The sequence below is a fragment of the Babylonia areolata genome, chromosome 14 (genome assembly GCF_041734735.1).
Source record: "Babylonia areolata isolate BAREFJ2019XMU chromosome 14, ASM4173473v1, whole genome shotgun sequence".
Lineage (NCBI taxonomy): Eukaryota > Metazoa > Mollusca > Gastropoda > Neogastropoda > Buccinidae > Babylonia > Babylonia areolata.
In genome coordinates, this window is record NC_134889.1 from 33,168,368 (window position 1) to 33,188,367 (window position 20,000).

Here is a 20,000-nt window from a genome sequence, read left to right on the forward strand (position 1 = left end):
ATTGCTATTATTATTATGATAATTATTATTATTATCATTATCATTATTATTATTATCGATGGGTGCAATAACTGAATGGTTAAAGTACTGGACTTTCAATCTGAGGGTCCCGGGTTTGAATCTCGGTTACGGTTCCTGGTGGGTAAAGGGTGGAGATTTTTACGATCTCCCAGGTCAACAGATGTTCAGACCTGCTAGTGTTTGAACTCCCTTTGGGCGTATACGCAAGCAGAAGATCAAATACGCATGTTAAAGATTTTATCCATGTCAGCGTTCAGTGGGTTATGAAAACAAGAACATACCCAGCATGCGCACCCCTGGACATGGAGTACGGCTGCCTACATGGCAGGGTAAAAACAGTCACACATAAAAGCCCACTCATGTACTTAGAGTGAACGTGGGAGTTGCAGCCCACGAATGAAGAAGGAGAAGAAGAAGAATTATTATTACTATCATTTTCTGCTTTCCTGTCAGCGCCGCCCAAAGAGCCCAAACCAGAACGGGTCAGGTCGGCACGCAGTGGAAGGGCCACTCCAAAAAAATCATCCAGCTCTCCGGAACCGGCAGCAGCGGAAGAAGGTGGCGCCACTGCTGCTGCTACAGGCCCTCTGCCCGCTCACCTGATGCCGCCAGAGGTCACGGTCAAGGACGAAGGTCGCAAGCCGGACATGCCCCAAGCCCCCATCATTTTTATAGCGGGTGAGATCACTGTCGTGTTTTTTTATGTTCTGTGTGTAGTGTTGTGTGGAGTCTGGGTGTGTTTCTGTGGATTGTGCTTGCAAGATACAAACACATTGGCAAACACGACATAAAGGCGCTTGAGATCAACACTGAGTCCTGGGAGGACCTTGCAGATGACCGCAACAGATGGAGAAGCACTCTCAAGAATCAGCTGCGGATTGGTGAGGACAAACTGTCAGCTGCTGCAGCAGAAAAGTGAGCTCGCAGAAAAGGGACGGCAGCCAACAGACCAGCATCAGCTTACACATGTGATCGCTGCAACAGAGACTGTCTCTCTCGCATCGGAATCTACAGTCACAGGCGACGCTGCTTGGTCCAAGCAGACAGCCCAGTTAGACATTAGGTCGGATATACTTTATCCGTGGTCAGCCATGACTGAAGGAGGCCTACCTATGCTTGCAAGGTTCATCCATGACTGTTGTTTCTTGTTATTATTGTTGAAAGGATGCAATAGCCGACTGGTTAAAGCGTTGGACTGTCAAACTGAGGATCCCGGGTTTGAATCTTGGAAACAGTGCCAGGTGGGTAAAGGGTGGAGAGTTTTCTGATCTCCCATGTCAACATAGGTGCAGTGTGCCTGAGCCCCCTTCATGTGTTTACGCAAGCAGAAGATCAAATACACAGGTTAAGGATCCTGTAATCCATGTCAGCATTCAGTGGGTTATGGAAACAATAACACATCCAGCATGCACGTAAAAACGGTCATACACATAAAAGCCCACTCGTGTGCATTCGAGTGAACGTGGCAGTTGCAGCCCATGAACGCAGAAGAAGAAGAAGAAATTATAGAAGGGAGACAACAGTGAAGGAAGAAAAAAACTGGGGAAGTTTCAAGCTGGCTGAGGGAGTAACAACACAGGAGATGCAGCCCATGAATGGAGAAGAAGAAGATGATGAAGAAGAAGAAGAAGAAGAAGAAGATGATGAAGAAGAAGAAGAAGATGAAGAAGAAGAAGAAGAAGAAGAAGATGACGACGACGACGACATGATGAAGAAGAGAGGGTTTTGGGGGTCCTTCGTATCGTGTTCTTTTTTTCACAGCAGGCAAGAACACTGCTGCGTTTCTTTACGTTGTGTGTATTGTCGTGTTGAGTCTGGGTGTGTTTGGATTTGGTATAGAAAAATACATAAGTCAAATGCCTGATAATTACGTTATCAGCTTCTTCAGATTTTGAAGTAGTAATCATAAGCTGGAAATAGAAACAGGGAGACACAAAGGCATACCATGAGAGTTACGGTTTTGTAAGGTTTGTAACATGTCTGTGATTTGGGATGAGTTTCATTTTATAATGGAATGTCCCAATCATGATCAGTTACAAAATAGATATGCTCCTAAAAATATTTGTCTCCAAAATCGGTTTTTAATTTTTGTAATATGCTCAAAGGAGGCAAAAAAGTCATTTTAGCTGTAAGTAAGATGATTAGATTTGCAAATGTTGCCTAGCTATACTTTTCGAGTGAAAAGACATTTGTGTTTTCTCAACTTTAATATGACATTGTTGTGTATTTGGAAATTTTTTGTTCTGGGCATGAAAAGATCATTTGGCAGTAATCCTCCATACTCCAGTAGGAGTGAGTGAAAGGATAATTAAAACTTGAAACATGTGTGTGCAGGTGGTCCAGCCAGTGGGAAGGGGACGCAGTGTAAACGGCTGCTGTCTCGCTACACCAAGGCCGTGCACCTGTCCATGGGAGACATTCTGCGCACCAAGATCGCCACAGAGGGCAGCGCGGATGCCAAGTGGGGCATGGTGACCGACCTGCTGAGACAGGGGGAGATGGCTCCGGAGGTGTGTTTGGGGTGGGGGTATGGTGGGGTGGGTGTGAGTGGGTGGGAATACGGGGGGGGTGAAGGTGTATGTGTGTGTCACTGAGTGTGTGTGTGTGTGTGTGTGTGTGTGTGTGGATGTCTTATAGTATGTGGTAAATGTATCAGGGTGTGGGTGTGGGTGTTTGTCTGTGGGGGTATGCGTCGGTAGGTGTGGGTGTCTGTGGGTGTGAGGGCGTTTGTTGGTGTTTTACTGTGGGTGTGGGTATCTGTATGTGAGGGTGTCTGTGGGGGTGTGCGTCTGTAGGTGTGGGTGTCTGTGGGTGAGGGTGTCTGTGGGTGAGGGTGTCTGTGGGTGTGAGGGTGTCTGTGGGTGTGGGTGTCTGTGGGTGAGGGTGTCTGTGGGTGTGAGGGTGTGAGGGTGTCTATGGGTGTGAGGGTGTCTGTGGGTGTGAGGGTGTCTGTGGGTGTGAGGGTGTCTGTGGGTGTGAGGGTGTCTGTGGGTGTGAGGGTGTCTGTGGGTGTGAGGGTGTCTGTGGGTGTGGGTGTGAGGGTGTCTGTGGGTGTGAGGGTGTCTGTGGGTGTGAGGGTGTCTGTGGGTGAGGGTGTCTGTGGGTGTGAGGGTGTGAGGGTGTCTGTGGGTGAGGGTGTCTGTGGGTGAGGGTGTCTGTGGGTGTGAGGGTGTCTGTGGGTGTGAGGGTGTCTGTGGGTGTGAGGGTGTCTGTGGGTGTGTGGATGTCTGTGGGTGTGGCTGTCTGTGGGTGAGGGTGTCTGTGGTGTGAGGGTGTCTGTGGGTGTGAGGGTGTCTGTGGGTGTGTGGGTGTCTGTGGGTGTGAGGGTGTCTGTGGGTGTGGCTGTCTGTGGGTGAGGGTGTCTGTGGTGTGAGGGTGTCTGTGGGTGTGAGGGTGTCTGTGGGTGTGAGGGTGTGTGTGGGTGTGAGGGTGTCTGTGGGTGTGAGGGTGAGGGTGTCTGTGGGTGAGGGTGTCTGTGGTGTGAGGGTGGGTGTGAGGGTGTCTGTGGGTGTGTGTGGGTGTGTGTGGGTGTGAGGGTGAGGGTGTCTGTGGGTGAGGGTGTCTGTGGTGTGAGGGTGTCTGTGGGTGTGAGGGTGTCTGTGGGTGTGTGTGGGTGTGGGTGTGTGGGTGTCTGTGGGTGAGGGTGTGTGTGGGTGTGTGGGTGTCTGTAGGTGTGTGTGTCTGTGGGTGTGAGGGTGTGTGTGGGTATCAAGGTGTGTGTGTGAGTGTGGAGGGATACGGGAGAAGATTAAAAGGCTTGTGTAGTGATGATTGTGTTTCTGTATTTGTGTGTGTGTGTGTGTGTGGAAGGTGTGTGTTTGTGTCTGTGTGTGTGTGTAGAAGGGGTGTGTGTGTGTGTGCGTATGTGTGTGTTGTGTGTGTAAAGGTTGGTGTGTATGTGTGTGTGTGTGTGTGTGTGTGTGTGTGTACAAGGTGAGTGTGTGAGTGTGTGTGTGTGTATGTATGTGTGAGTGTGTGCATGCGCACACACACACACACACACACACACACACACACACACACACACACACACACACACACACAAGCCCCCCACTCCCACCCCCACCCCAAAAAATAATCAAATAAAATAAATGATCCATGTCACACACACACACTCTCTCTCTCTATGTGTCAGGGAGTTGGATGTGTAGAAGGATTTGTTTCAGAATTCAAAGATAGGCTAATTGCTTCATATAAACAGAATTGGCACGGTAAAATGGAAAGCACTGAGAAATATAGATGGTTTTATAGTTTTAAAAGTATATTTCAAACAGAAAAATATATCACAGTCGTGACAAACAAGTGGCACCGAACAAGTCTCGCCAGATTTAGAACGAGAACGATTGGTTTGAATGCTTATGAAAAGTGGTTTCAGACTGAGCCCTCGTTACTCTCCCCTTGTCCGATGTGCGGGCATTCAAGGGAGGATGAGTTACATTTTTTGTTTAGTTGTAAAGCTTATGACGATATTCGAGAAAAATGTGTTGTATTTAAAACAAATTCAGCAAAGTATGAAGATATTTTTGGAGTGCTTAATTTAAATCAGGAAACTTCACTACAGTCACTTGCAAAATATATTGCAGAAGCGAATAACATGCGACGAAAAAAAACTCAACAATAATAAAATATCTCTCTCTCTCTCTCTCTCACACACACACACACACACACACACACACTCACTCACCCACCCCCCACCCCCTACACCCATGCACCCCCCCCTCCCATCCACTCACACACACAGACACAGACAGAAACAAACCAACCAACAAACCAACCCAACCTGGGAGTGTGGTGCGTGTGACAGGATGTGACGGTGGACCTGCTGACCAGCTCCCTGAAGAGTCAGCCTGACGCTCACTTCTACCTGGTGGAGGGCTTCCCTCGTAACCTGGAACAGCTGGAGGACTTCAACAAACAGGTCCGTGACCACCAACACTGACACAGTCCTCCCCGAAAACGGAGTTAGGCTGCCTACCTCACTAGACACTTTTAAAACTAACAAACACAGACACAATCACCTGCTCTGCATACCCAGCTGGAGGACTTCAACAAACAGGTCCGTGACCACCAACACTGCACACTGCACACCTACACTGTCACTAGGGAGGGGGAAGGGATGCATGTGTTTGTGTGGGTCGGTGGAAGTGTGGGAGGGGTAGGGGGGGTTGCGGGGGAGGGGGGGGGGTGGCAGCATTACTGACACAGTCACAGAGAGGGTGAATTGATGCATGAGGGGGTGTGGGGGAGGGGGGGCTGGAGGGGGTGGGGGGGGCATCATCACTGACACAGTGACCGGGAGGATGAATTGATGCATGTGTGTGTGTGTGTGTGGATGTGTGGTGTGGGGTGGGTGTGGATGGATCGGCTGGGAGGAGGAAGTGATGGGTGAGTGGGGGTGGGGTGAAGAGTGTGTGTGTGTGTGAGTGTGGGAAGGTGGGTGGGTAGGTCGGGTGCATCACTGACACACTTCCACTGGGAGGAGGAAGGGATTGTGTGTGGGGGGGGGTTAGGGGGGGAGGAGGGGTGGTGGGGGGGGGGGGGGCAGGGCAGATGTGTTTTGGGCATCATCACTGACACAGTCACAGAAAGGATAAAGTGATGCATGTGGGTGTGGGTGTGTGTGTGTGTGTGTGTGTTGGGGGGTCATGGGGGGAGGTATATGTGGGCGGAGGGGTGGTGTCATTCAATCAGGTTTCAGTCAAGCACACATACACACTCAGACAGACATGTAACAGTTTACGTGTCTGAACGTCTTGTTTATTTACCCCTCTGTGTAGGAAGTCGTACTCCATTTTCAGGGGTGTGCATGCTGAGTTTGTTCTTGTTTCTATTGCCCACCAAATGCTGACATGGATTACAGGATATTCAACATGCATATTTGATCTTCTGCATGGGTACACACACAAAAGAGGTTCATGCACAAGCAGGTCTGCACACGTGTTGACCTGGGAGATCGGGAAAAATCTCCACCCTTTAGCCAGCAGGCGCCGTTTGCCGAGATTCGAACCCACGGACCCTCACATCGAAAGTCCAAAGCTTTAACCACTCGGCTGTTGCGCTGTTAGTCAGTTCATTAGCTGATTAAATCTTCTTCTTCTCCTTCTGTGTTCGTGGGCTGGATCTCCTCTGTTGGCTCGTATGTACACAAGTGGGCTTTTACTTATATGACCGTTTTTACCCTGAGCCATGCTCCGTTTTCAGGGGTGCTGATGAAATCAGACTCATGGAATTGATTGTGTTCAGATCGGGGGCCAGAGCTTCACCATCCTCCTGGACTGCGAGGAGAGCATCCTTCACTACCGCCTGAGCATGAGAGGGAAGAACAGCGAACGCATCGACGACAACCTGACGGCCATCGGCAAAAAGCTGACGTTCTTCAAGAACAACACGCTGCCCATTTTGAAGACTATTGAGGACAGCGGAAAGCTGGTTGCGGTACGTATAGGTGTGTGGGAGTGTGCTGTTTCTGTATGTATATATATATGCTTTCGTTTTTTTGTTGTTGTTTTTTGTTTTGTTTGGTTGGTTGGTTGGTTTTTTGGGGTGTGTTTTTTTTCCCTTAAAAAAAAAATCTTATCTTATTCTACTCCAGGCTCCAGGTAAAAATTAACTTGTGCCATGATTACTTTCCCTGTGGACCAGGTATGAGTATTCTCGTACCAACACACTTTTCTGATTTCGTTTATTCCTGCTTGGTATAGTTTGCATTCTAAACGAACCGTTTACGGATTCCAGAAGCAGGAAAATGAAGCTTAGTTTCACTGATTAAATCAACAATTCTCCATCAGTTTTAGCTGTTTAAGTGAACCACCCTGTTTTTTTTTCTGCAGTGGTCTCATGTAGTGCTGGTCCTGGGGAGTTGTAGCAGGCTTGTAGCTGTGGGGTAGAATGAGTTAAAATTCAGGTCTGACAATATCTATGGCACAGTAACTTGTACACACGTTCAACAAAAAAAACACAACTTGTACACATATATGCATGTACAAGATGAAAACCAAAATACACAGCTTGATTACAACATTGCACAGTAATCAGCAGTCATAAATACATATAGTACAAATACAAACACAATCTTAGGCATGTACGTGAATACATACAAGTCCAGTTCTTTCATCAAATATGATCAGCGGATCAGATGCCTTCTCCCACATAAAAGATCTAAAATAGATCTGAAATATCAAACATTTCTAACTTTCCCCTGTCTTCCTCACCGCTCTCCAGCTTTGATAAACACTCCACACAGAAAGTTGAACTTGGGTAATCTTCGCTTTTAGGGTTATTTTCTTTCATATTCACAATTCAATTACTGCAGTGACGGGCGCCATAGCCGAATGGTTAAAGCGTTGGACTTTCGATCTGAGGGTCCCGGGTTCGAATCACGGTGACGGCGCCTGGTGGGTAAAGGGTGGAGATTTTTACGATCTCCCAGGTCAACATATGTGCAGACCTGCCAGTGCCTGAACCCCCTTCGTGTGTATACGCAAGCATAAGATCAAATACGCATGTTAAATATCCTGTAATCCATGTCAGCGTTCGGTGGGTTATGGAAACAAGAACATACCCAGCATGCACACCCCCAAAAGTGGAGTATGGCTGCCTACATGGCGGGGTAAAAACGGTCATACACGTAAAAGCCCACTCGCGTGTATACGAGTGAACGTGGGAGTTGCAGCCCACGAATGCAGAAGAAGAAGAAGAATTACTGCAGTTAGAGAGTATGTGTGAAATGGATAAGTTGATCCAAATCATATTTTCATGCTTACCACCATCGTGTTTTTCACAAAGCCGAAGTAGGCTCTCACGGCCTGATCAGCGTGTTAGTTTTATACCTGGGTCAGGCATCCGTTGTTGTCTTTCAGCACCGCAGATGTTGTGTAGCAGATGTTGTGTAGCAGATGTTGTGTAGCAACTATGGCACAGTCCGCGTGCTTTGACTCTTCCTCAAAAGTGGGACTGTTCACCGTAAAGATTTTTAAAAATGAAGAATTTATGCAGATCTGTTGAAATGTTGTGCTGTTTGTGGAATTCTCAGGCACATTGAATCCATGTGTGTGTGTGTGTGTGTGTGTGTGTGTGTGTGTGTGTGTGTGTGTGCAGTGCATGCATGTGTGATATGCACAAGTTTTTATATTGATATGCACTTGTATGTATCCTAATTTCTACTGAATTTGTGTTTGTGTATGATTTTTGATTTGTGTTTGTATCTTGTTATATACTATCCCCCCCCATATTCCTTGTGACCCCGGTACACTTGGTAATAAAGACATATTCTATTCTATTCTATTCTGTTCTATTCTATTCTATTCTATATTTCTCTGTTATCCATTCAGCTCATAGGTGTGTGTTAGTATCTGGTGAACTTATAACCTTTTTCAGTCTTTACCATGACTTTACTGCTCTGCTGCTTCACAACAAAGGTTGCTGACATGTGCAGAACAATTCTCACGGTGACTGACTTTTCAGGCAATAAGGTTGACCAAGAAGTGGCTCCAACTTGACTGTAAGACGTGTTCACTCTAGTTCAGTCAGTAACCTCTTCTGTAGTCAGTGTCATTTCTAGACAGGAAGAGATTGTCATGCTGTCTTAAAACCACAAGCAGAGACTAATCCCGGCAGCACAAACATTACCTAGCAACAAAACTGGGAATGAAACTAGAAAATCTTGCAGATCCAGAGGCTAAACTAAGTAAAGTGTTGACAATCCAGAACTACTTAGCCAGGAGCAATTGCATTCCTATAATTGGTACATGTGGAAAGATTTATTTTTGTCTTCTTTGTTTAGCTCAAATTTGGTGGCGACAGATAAAGGGTTTCCAGAGGAAATGGATTTTGTTAAGGTAGGTAGGTAGGTAGGTAGGTAGGTAGGTAGGAGCTTATATAGCCTCACGGCTTTCTTGTGCTCCGTCAATTGATTTGCCAGTATTTTTCAAGGTGTTTAGTGCAGCGTGTTACAATTACATATAGAATTTCATATAGATTGGTATGAGAAGAGTCTCAGTTATCAAAGTCATATTCTTTATCTTTAAAATTTGCATCTGCATCAAGGAGGCTCTTAAAACTGGAGTGTTAGTAAGTTTAATGTAGAGAATTCCATTTGCCAACCACTCTGATAGCAAATGAATGTTTCCTCAGGTTAGTGTTAGAAAACGGAACAAACAATTTGCCTGCGTTGCCTCTTGTGATGTCAGATTTACTCAACTGAAATAGAGAGTCGAAATCAATGTCGTCCACTTGGTTAAGGTTTACCATTGACACACACAGAGGCACACAGACAATTGAAACACAGGGTTATTGCTTTGACTCACGTTGTTTGCAAATTTGAGTCAAAAGTGACTTAACTCTTTCCATACGAACGGCGAAAGAGGCGACGTTAACAGTATTTCACCCCAATTACCATCATCAAAATATTGCAAGCGGAAGGCTCTTATACTGAAGACGTGAATGTTGACAAAAAATACCACAATTCTGATGACGGAAGCTAAAGGTTGGGTCATTCAGACACCCACTGGACATCCGAGGGGTCTGTGTAGAGGAGAAGAGAGGACTGGCCGTACTGAGTGAGTTAACATTACCGGGTGGCTGTGGGTATTGCGTTGACTCACGTTGTTTGCAAATTTGAGTCAAAAGTGACTCAACATTACCGGGTGGCTGCTGTGTGTCCTTCAGGTGGATGGTGACAGAGATGAGGACGAAATTCAATACGACCTGTGTATGATCCTGGACTATACCATTTATGGCAGGGAACCGGAACAGCCAGTAAGTGTGTGTGTGTGTGTGTGTGTGTGTCTCTGTGTGTGTGAGTGAGTGTACATTTATAAGTGAGTGATTGTGTGTGTGTGTGTGTTAGGGGGGGGGGGGGGGGTTGTAAGGGAGGGCTTGTGTTTAAGTTTGTGTGTTTGCAGGGTATGAATTTGGTGTGTGCTTGGTGGAAGGGGTGGTTTCAAGGGAAGGTTTTATTGGTGGTGGTGATGCATGTGTGTGTGTGTGTGTGTCTGTCTGTGTGTGTGTGTGTGTGTGTGTGTAAGTGTGCATGTGTGTGTGTGTGTGCATGCCTTTGCAAATGTTGCTCCATTTTATAAATGCATCTCATGTAGTTTTTGCTGGTTTAGCATTCTGTTCAGGTTTATGCGCATTAATGTGGCAATTTGTGTGTGTGTGTGTGTGTGTGTGTGTGTGTGTGTGTGTGTGTGTGTGTGTGTGTGTGTGTGTGTTAAAGACAATTAATCTCAGTTTTCAGGAATTTGTTCGTTCGTTTGTTCTTTAGTTTAACGTCTTTTCACTGTAAGTGATATTAGACGAGGGAAGGAAAAAAATCGAGGGGGGGGGTGGGGGAATTACTGTGTACGCATATGAGTAAGTGAATGTGTGTGCGCGTGTGTGTGTGTGTGTGTGTGTGGAATTTCAGGAATTTCTTTTTCTAATGGTACTTTCTTTGTTTCCAGGGCGCAGCAGACAACAAAGGTAAGCTGGGTGTTTTGTCGTGTGTAGGCGGTGTTTTGCCTCCTGTCTGTCTATGTCACTGTTCCTCACTTTTTTTCTTTTCTTTTTTTTTTAGGATAAAAAAAAGGCTTTGTACATAAGTGCAGAGAGAGACAGGCACACAGGTGCACATCGATGCAGACACAGTTACACTCACATACGAACATAGACTTGCATGCATGCAGTCACACAGACACCCACACATATGCATGCATGCAAACACCACACAGGCACTCACATGCATGTGCTCACATACATATACTCTCTCTCTCTCTCTCTCTCTCTCTATCTATATATATATATATATATATATATATATATATATAATGTAGTTTTATGTAGTGTAGACCCTGTTTCAGGGCGGGGACTGGATGAAAAAAAGTGCGCCAGTCCTCGAAAATAAAGAATTTTATCTTGTCTTGTCTTGTCTTGTTTTGTCTTGTCTTCTCTCTCTCTCTCCTTCTCTCTCTCTCTCTGTCTCTCTCTCTGTCTCTCATTCACACACACACACACACACACACACACACACACACACACACACACACACACACACACACACACACACACTTTCACACACACACACACACACACACACACACACTTTCACACACACTTTCACACACACACGCACACACACACACACACACACGCTCGCGCACACACGCGCACACACGCAACACACACACACACACAGACACACAACACACACACACACACACACACACACACACACAAGCGAAACACTAAACCAGAGCTGATTATTTGACATGTTAAATTTATATATTTTATGGAAATAGTGAAGTTTTCACTTCAGTGTCACAGCTCTGAAGAAGTCTATGTGGGAAATGCTCCCAATTTTGCATTAAACATCACAACACACTCACATAGTTTGATTATATCCATGGAAACACAGTAAGCAGAAAATCAGTGTTATAGGTGCACCAGATAGCTGACGAAAGTGTTGATACTTATCAAGATGTAAAAAAAATAAAATAAACAAATAAATAAGCAAATAAATAAATAAATAAGTAAATAAGGATACACGAAAAGTTTTTAAAGGACAAATTAATGAAGAAGTAAATAAAAGAATAGATGACTAAATAAATGAATGAATAGATAAAAAAAAAAAAAAAAAGGTAACTGACACGTGAAAGATTATTGAAAGGGGGTGTGGTGCACAGCTGACATACGTGTGCAGAGACGTACAGAGGAGGAGGAATTTTGTTTAATGTCCCGTCACACATATCGGTGATTGAAGACATTTTGTTAAAGTATTTGGGAATACATCTGAGTATTATCTGAGACGTACAGAGCTAGGAACGTCAGGGTGGAAAATGAAATCCTCATGCCAGTCACACATCAGAAACGTACTGTAGAAGCGCACCCCGACGTTCCAGCCAGGCAGTCTCTGCATGCCACCCCCATTACTTCTCCTGCTGTGTGTGATGAACACACCTCCTCCCACCCCCCACCCCACACACCCGGCACCCATCGTCTTCCCCCTCACGTAGTCATTGTCTGATTTGATCGTCAGAGAGATCAGTTTGATGGCTTGAAACACAGACTTCTTCGTCTTTGCCTCTTTAGTTTCTGAACTTTCGGTTTGAATCGATTCAAGAGTTTCAGCAACGGTAAAACATCAACGTCGTCGTTCTGCTTTCGGTCGCAACATTCTGAGAAGAACTTACGTGAGATGCCGCTGTTGACATTAAGTGCGGTAAAGTCGTGCGCAACTACATACTGCACACGGGATCGCCCAGCCAAACTTTTTGCTCCACCTTGGACTTGTTGACGATGCTGTAGTTCGCTTCCTGCGGTCATCTGGTGACACGAGCACCACGTGGAACATTTTTAATCAGTGAAAAAACAGTACAGGGTTCTTTCGTCTGAAACCGTTCCTTACCACTGCAGAGCTGTGGGGTTTGTTTTCAGAGAAAGTTTTAAAAATGCGTTTATCATTTTTGTTTGTCAGTGTAGATTATGAAATCTGAATGACCATCCTCTCGACCCCAGCGCTAGAGCTAATATGTTGCAAGCAAAGGAGAGAGGGGGAGAGAGAGAGAGGGAGAGAGGGAGAGAGAGAGAGGGAGAGAGAGAGAGGGAGAGAGAGGGAGAGGGAGAGGGAGAGAGAGGGAGAGAGACGGAGAGGAGCAGGAAGCTGACCCAGAGTTGACCTCAAAGACAGAGAGTGATGATGATGAAGGGGGTGAAGCATGAAATGCAGAGAACAGCATGGTGGTGGTGGTTTTTTAACTCTCTCCATATGAACGGCGAAAGAGACGACGTTAACAGCGTTTCATCCCAATTACCATCATCAAAATATTGCAAGCGGAACGCTCTTATACTGAAGAGGTGAATGTTGACAAAGAATACCACAGTTCTGACGACGGAAGCTAAAGGTTGGGTCATTCAGACACCCACTGGACATCTGAGGGGTCTGTGTAGAGGAGAAGAGAGGACTGGCCGTACTGAGTGAGTTAAAGCAAAGCACAGCGGTGACATCAAACACGGGAGTCAGCTGTGGTGTAATGCAGGCAAGGTATGAACACTGTGCTAACTGACCCCACCGCACCGTGTGCCTAGCGTGTCACTGGAATCAGCTGTGGTGTAATGCAGGCAAGGTATGAACACTGTGCTAACTGACCCCACCGCACCGTGTGCCTAGCGTGTCACTGTTAACCCCTCTGATGCTGTTTTTTCTCTTCAGTGTTCTGTTGTTGGTTTCCTCTGATGAACAATCCGGCCGCACTCTCGGCTCTTTCTCTTCCTCTGTCTCTGTCTCCCTCCTCCCTGCTTCTCTGTCTCTCCTCTTCCTTCTTTCTCTCTCTCTCTCACTCTGGGTAAGCCTTCACCCATAGAAACAAGTCTATCTTTGGTTAATGACGCATGATTACACACCAATCAGCCCATCTATCTTTTGTCTTTTTCTTCTTCTTTCTGTCCCTCTCTCCCTCTCTCTCTGTCTGTCTTACTCTGTCCTTTCTCTCTTTTCTACCCTTTGTTTGCTTTACATATATTGGCGCTGTTCTTTATAATGGATGTTAACACGGAAGCCCCCCCCCCCCCTTACCCCTGTTGTCACGGGCAGAAAGGCCTAAACAATAAACCATTCAGACTTCAGACTTCTCTCACTCTGGGTCTGTCATACCCCATTGGGTAGGGGTGGGGGAGTGGTGGAATGGGGGTGAGTGAGGGAGGTTGGGGGGGGAGTGGGGGGGAGGGGTTGGTAGAGGTGAAGGTGTGATCCTGGATGATCTGTGTGCTACTTTCTTCTCCTTCTGAAGAGTGTGTGTATAGTGTGCTGTGCCTTTTTGTTTATTGCAGTTCATGCTCTGTATCTTTCATTTCTGTTTCTCTTGGAGAGAAAAAAAAGACAAATAGAAACAGTTTGCCGACTACATTTCTAATGCAGTTGCCCCCCCCCCCCCTCTCATCAACCCCCTGAAAAAAACAACAACCCAAACTGTCAGTGAATGCTGGACTGAATATGTGAAGAATACCAGAAGTTTTGGGGGAGGTGGATTTGGGTTGGGGGTGGGGGAGAGACATTTTGTAGAGCTTAATGTTGCAAGCAAGGTGGCGGAATAGTTAAGACAATCACCTGCCAGTACAGAGTCAGCGAGGGTGTGGGTTCAAATCCCACGCTCGCCCTTTCTCCCAAGTTTGACTGAAAAATCAAACTGAGCATCTAGTCTTTCGGATGAGGCGATAAACCGAGGTCCTGTGTGCAGCACGCATTTGGCACACTGAAAAAGAACCCATGGCAATGAGACTGTTGTCCTCTGGCAAACTTCAGTGAAGAAATCCACTCTGATAGACACACAAATATATAAGCATGCACTCAAGGCCTGACCAACCACGTTGGGTTATGCTGCTGTCAGGCATCTGTCTAGCAGATGTTGTGTAGCGTGTATGGATTTGTCCGAATGCAGTGACGCCCCCTTGAGAAACTGAAACTGAAACTGTTGCAAGCAAAGGACAGGAAGCAGAGCAGGAGGCTGAGCATAGCTCAGAGGCTGAGCCAGAGCTGGAACTCAGAGACAAACCATCCACTTGATCAGGGCAGGGAGGGAGGGGGTGGGGAACTCAGAGACAAACCATCCACTTGATCAGGGCAGGGAGGGAGGGGGTGGGGAACTCAGAGACAAACCATCCACTTGATCAGGGCAGGGAGGGAAGGGGTGTGGGAGTGATTGAAAGGACGGAACAATTGAATGTGATGCATGACGGGTGCAATAGCCGAGTGGTTAAAGTGTTGGACTTTAAATCTGAGGGTCCCAGGTTCGAATCTTGGTAACAGCACCTGGTATGTAAAGGGTGGAGATTTTTCCAATCTTCCAGGTCAACATATGTGCAGACCTGCCAGTGCCTGAACCCCCTTCATGTGTGTATATGCAAGCAGAAGATCAAATACCTTCGTTAAAGATCCTGTAACCCATGTCAGTGTTTGGTGGGTTACGGAAACAAGAACATACCCAGCATGCACGCTCCCGAAAATGGAGTACAGCTGCCTACATGGCGGGGTAAAAACGGTCATACATGTAAAAGCCCACTCGTGTACATACGAGTGAACGTGGGAGTTGCAGCCTATGAACGAAGAAGAAGAAGAATGTGAGGCATGAAACACTGGGAACAGCATGTTGGTTTTTTTGTTTAGAAAGCACACTGCCATCAAACAAGGGGGTCAGCTGCCGTGTGCTGGCGAGGTTTGAACACTAACCCCACTGCACTTCTGTGCCTTGTACGTCGGTGTTAATCTCTTGGGTTCCGTATGAAAGTGAGCATGAATCAGTGTGGCCTCAGGCATGCATGGTAGTTGAAGGACGTGTGTGAATGTGTGTGTCCGTTTGTCTTTTTGTTTAGATATCTATCCACAGTTGTGATTATAGATGAAAAGTGATCCCATCCCATGTTTGTCTCATTTAATCATTTTGTCACACTCCCATCTGAATATACTTTTTTTTTTAATGTGTATTTTTTTTTCTTTAAACAGATTAAGATAATAAAGCACCACACTAACTAATCAACTGGTTGCATTACTATGGAGATTTATTAGGGCTCCCAATTAAACTGAACAATTTCAAACATAGGCTGATTTTTATATTGAATGTTTTCAATGAAAATCTGTGGAACTGCAGAATTTATAAATGAATGAGGTAAAAATGTCACCAGCTGTTCACATTCATACATGTAAAAGCTCTCTCGTGTATATGAGTGAACATTAGTTAGTTGATTATATATATATATATATATATATATATATATATATATATATATATATATATATATATATGGACGTAGTTACATGATCACAAATGCAAGTCACTTTTGAAGTGAATTTTGTTTTTATATCATCCGGTAGGAGTGTGTATTTAAGACTGGTGAGCTTTCTGTTACTGTAATGTCCTTTTTTTTTATATAGAAAAACAAAACAAAAAAACAACAACATATGATCAGCTTTACATAAGTAATAGCACTGTCTCTTCTTGTTTTTCATTCATTGGCAGCAACTCCCATGTTCACTCATATACACGAGAGAGCTTTTACATGTATGACTGTTTTAACCCCAGCCATGCAGGCAGTCATGTACCGTTTTCAGGGGCATAAACAGCATTAATTACCTCTAAAATGGCTAGACCCTAGTTTCAGTTTACTGTCATGGTTCAAGCAGGTTTTTTGTGCAGCAAAGAATAACCTAGTGAAAATGGACAGCAAATTTCTACAGGACTGTGAATATTCATTGCTCCTCTTTTTCTTTTTTTTCTTTTTTTAATTCTATTTTATTATTTTTAGCAGAATAGCCCAGCCACTCATTACCTGAACCCCTTCATGAGAACAGATCTAACAAAAATCAACCTTAGTATGACATATGGTAAAAAAATAAATAAATAGAATTAAAAAAAACAAAAAATGTGTGTACTGTAATGAAAACGGAAAGCGAATGTCTACAGCATTGCAAATATTCATTGCTTTTCTCTTTTTTTTTCTACTTTCCTTTCTTTCTTTTTATTTTTTATTTTATTTTATTTTATTTTTATTTTTTTTTATTTTTTTTTTTTAGCAGAATAACCCACTCATCATTTCCTGAAGTCTTTCATGAGAATAGATCTAACAAAAATCAACCTAAGTATGATGTATGGTCCAAAAAAAAAAAAAAAAAATGTGTGGGTGTGGGTGGGTCAGTGGGTGGGGTGGGATGTGTGTGTGTGTGTGTGTGTATGTGTGTGTGTGTGTGCATGTCTGTGTGAAGATGTATTAGATCATGCGTGTGTGTCTTTCTTCAATTTAGTGTGCGCAGAGTGTGCAGTGCTTTCCTACAACTCGTGCTCCGTGTCTTTCATTTCTATTTCACCTGAGAAACAGAACGAAACAAGAAAGAAACACTATCACTGCTCAGCTCACAGGGTTCTTCCGCCTTTCCCCTGGATATGTAGATGATATGTTTGTTCTTATTTTTTTTTATAATTTCTTTTTAACTGGTGTTGGAGATGCACATTTGCTAATCTTATGGATAGCTTCGAATAGATTTTCTATTTTTTGGAAGTTACAATCCTTCCAGTGTCTGTCTATTGAAGGTTTATTTTATTTTTATTTTTTTGTTGTTTTGTTTTTTAATTAAAGTGTTCCTGCAGCAACAAATTGTTTCGCATATTGATAACTCTATCAGTTGAAGAAAAAAAAAAGTTTGAAAAAAGATTAGATTTGATGTCAGATTTGCCATCTACTGCAGTTGCCAAAGCTGGACTGGATATCAGTAGAATGTCAGGATTTTGGATCATAATTCAGGACTGTGTGTGTACATAAGATATGGAGACTCGCTTATTCATTATTTTTCTTTTATTTTCTACGGCATATTTCAGCTAAATTTACAAACATTCTAAAGCATAAATTTTCAGAAATGTTGTGAGATTTGTTTTTTTTTTTAATTTCGTATTTTTGATTTACTCATTGATAATCAATTGTTTTGATAAACTTCAAACGGTCAGAAATTGATCGTCTGTTAATTTTCCTCCCGGAAAAAGAAATGTTGTGCATACTTTTTTTTTTTTTTTTTTTTTTGCAGTAGTTTGTATGCTAGAAAAATCATTGGCATATAAATAGGCAATAAAAGCCAGACGAATGCATGGCACCAAATGAGTTAATTCAATCGTTAATTTATCAACAGAATCATTAGAGTTAACTCAATCGTTAATTTATCAACAGAATCATTTAGAGTTAACTCAGTTATCAATTTATCAACAGAATCATTTATTTTCTTTAGGACTCATTTGAAATAATTTGTCCATTCATTTGTCTAGTTATTAAATGATTTCTTTCCTCTTCTTTATATATATGCACAACTGGTTTATCTATCAGTCACACACACAATTTTCCAGAACCAGTCACAGAAGAGGTGATAGAGGCAGCCTCAGCCACAACCACTGGTGACAACATTGCAAACCCCTCCTATTCTGCACAGCTGGACGCCACAGCAGGTAAGATTGTGCAGGAACATTGACATACGACGCTGTTAGAATCGCTTCATGACCCTGTCGTGAAAGAGACTGGGTGGTTGGTGTTTTGGAAGTGTTTGTAATGACTGTTTTGTAAATGGTCTGTTTTGAAGCTTTTTCATTCTTAACTCTTTCACTGCTAAGTGTCTGTGTAAAATAAGTGCTCCCCAGCACCAAATATTTTGTATATGATACTCTCAGTCTCAGGCTTCGGTTCATGTCAAAGCAACACGAAAGACTTGTACTCTTCAAACTCGGTCAGGAGGCAAAGATTAATCGTGCTGTTCTATTTGTGGGAAACAGGCTGCAACTGTAAAACTTTGTTACAGTGTGAAAAATGGTCTCATTAACATGACCCCTCAATCTTGACTAAAGTTGCCTGTGGCAGTGCATTGTCTAGTCAGCTAAAGTCAACTCTGGTGGTGTGGTGAAAGAGTTAAGTAAAAATGATCAAGGTTGTGTTGTTTGTTGTTTGATTTATAGTTGCCTGCTCTTTGTTTGTTGTTGGTTTGTTTGATTTTTTTGCTTTGGTGTTTACATTATCTTCTTTACAGCGTTGTTAGAAATGACATTGACTGTTGAATGTTGCTTTTGTTAATTTTTGGCTCATGTGTACAAACAAAGTGAGTCTGTGTAATAACCCTGATCCGGTTGTCTGTGTGTCCATTTGTTTGTATGTCTGTGTGTTAGTATGTGTGTGGGGGTGTTCCTGGTAGCCTTTAACAATTCTGTTTTCTCTGGTCAGTACCAAGTTTGGTTTAAACACCGAGCCCCAAAAATTATCTCCACCTGTACCAGCTGTAATTTCTTCTTGACGAGAAGATAAAGTTATTTTATTTCACATGTTTATGTCATTGTAGAAATTTTCCAGTCACAAAATAATCAAAATCATGTGAAATTGTCATAACTGGATATTCATTTTCCTTCCAGAAAAAAAAGTATAGATTATGTATACTTTCCTTTAACAGTTTGCATGCTAGAGTTGTTGTTGTTGTTTTTTTTTGGGCGGGGGTTGTTTTTTTTTTAATCCTCAATGACTAAAACATCCCTTGGTAGATAGTTGTCACAGAGCATAAAGCAGGCTTGGCACTGAAAGGGTTAAATAATCATGCACCTCTGTTGTAGATCAGTCAAGGAGACAGACTTAGGTCTGCTCGGGTGTTTGTTTGTTGTTGTGTGTTTTGGATGTGGTAGTAAGACAGCTTGTCAACTTCTGTTCAGCGTTTGTTGTTGTGTGTTTTGGGTAAAACAGCTAGTCAACTTCTGTTGCATGCGTGTGCTTGTTGTGTGTTTTGGGTACCGTGGTAAGACAGCTGGCTGACATCTGTTAAATGTGTGTTTTTTTGTTGTGTGTTTTGGGTAAAACAGCTAGTCAACTTCTGTTGCATGCGTGTGCTTGTTGTGTGTTTTGGGTACCGTGGTAAGACAGCTGGCTGACATCTGTTAAATGTGTGTTTTTTTGTTGTGTGTTTTGGGTAAAAAAGCTAGTCAACTTCTGTTGCAATCTTGTGGTTGTTGTTTGTTTTGGATACCGTGGTCGACATCTGTTAAATGTGTGTTTTTTTGTTGTGTGTTTTTGGGGTAAAACAGCTTGTTAACTTCTGTTGCAATCTTGTGGTTGTATGTTTTGGATGCTGTGGTAAGACAGCTGGCTGACATCTGTTAAATGTGTGGGTTTTTTTGTGTGTTTTGGGTGAAAAAGCTAGTCAACTTCTGTTGCAATCTTGTGGTTGTTGTTTGTTTTGGATACCATGTTAAGACAGCTGGTTGACATCTGTTAAATGTGTTTTTTGTTGTGTGTTTTTGGGGTAAAACAGCTTGTTAACTTCTGTTGCAATCTTGTGGTTGTTGTTTGTTTTGGATACCGTGGTAAGACAGATGGTCGACATCTGTTAAATGTGTGTTTTTTTGTTGTGTGTTTTGGGTAAAAAAGCTAGTCAACTTCTGTTGCAATCTTGTGGTTGTGTGTTTTGGATACCGTGGTAAGACAGGTGGTGGTAGACTTCT

At 43.6% G+C, this 20,000-nt stretch overlaps 1 protein-coding gene across 1 annotated transcript in view; it reads left to right on the forward strand.

The window, feature by feature from the left end:
• Positions 1–20,000, forward strand: part of LOC143289998 (adenylate kinase isoenzyme 5-like) — a 62,850-nt gene that overhangs the window by 21,308 nt on the left and 21,542 nt on the right. Inside the window, exons 8-13 of the mRNA XM_076599296.1 lie at positions 475–699; positions 2,356–2,531; positions 4,826–4,939; positions 6,265–6,456; positions 9,688–9,777; positions 10,464–10,482. Of these exons, the coding sequence (XP_076455411.1) occupies positions 475–699; positions 2,356–2,531; positions 4,826–4,939; positions 6,265–6,456; positions 9,688–9,777; positions 10,464–10,482 (816 nt within the window). The remainder of the gene's footprint in view (positions 1–474; positions 700–2,355; positions 2,532–4,825; positions 4,940–6,264; positions 6,457–9,687; positions 9,778–10,463; positions 10,483–20,000) is intronic.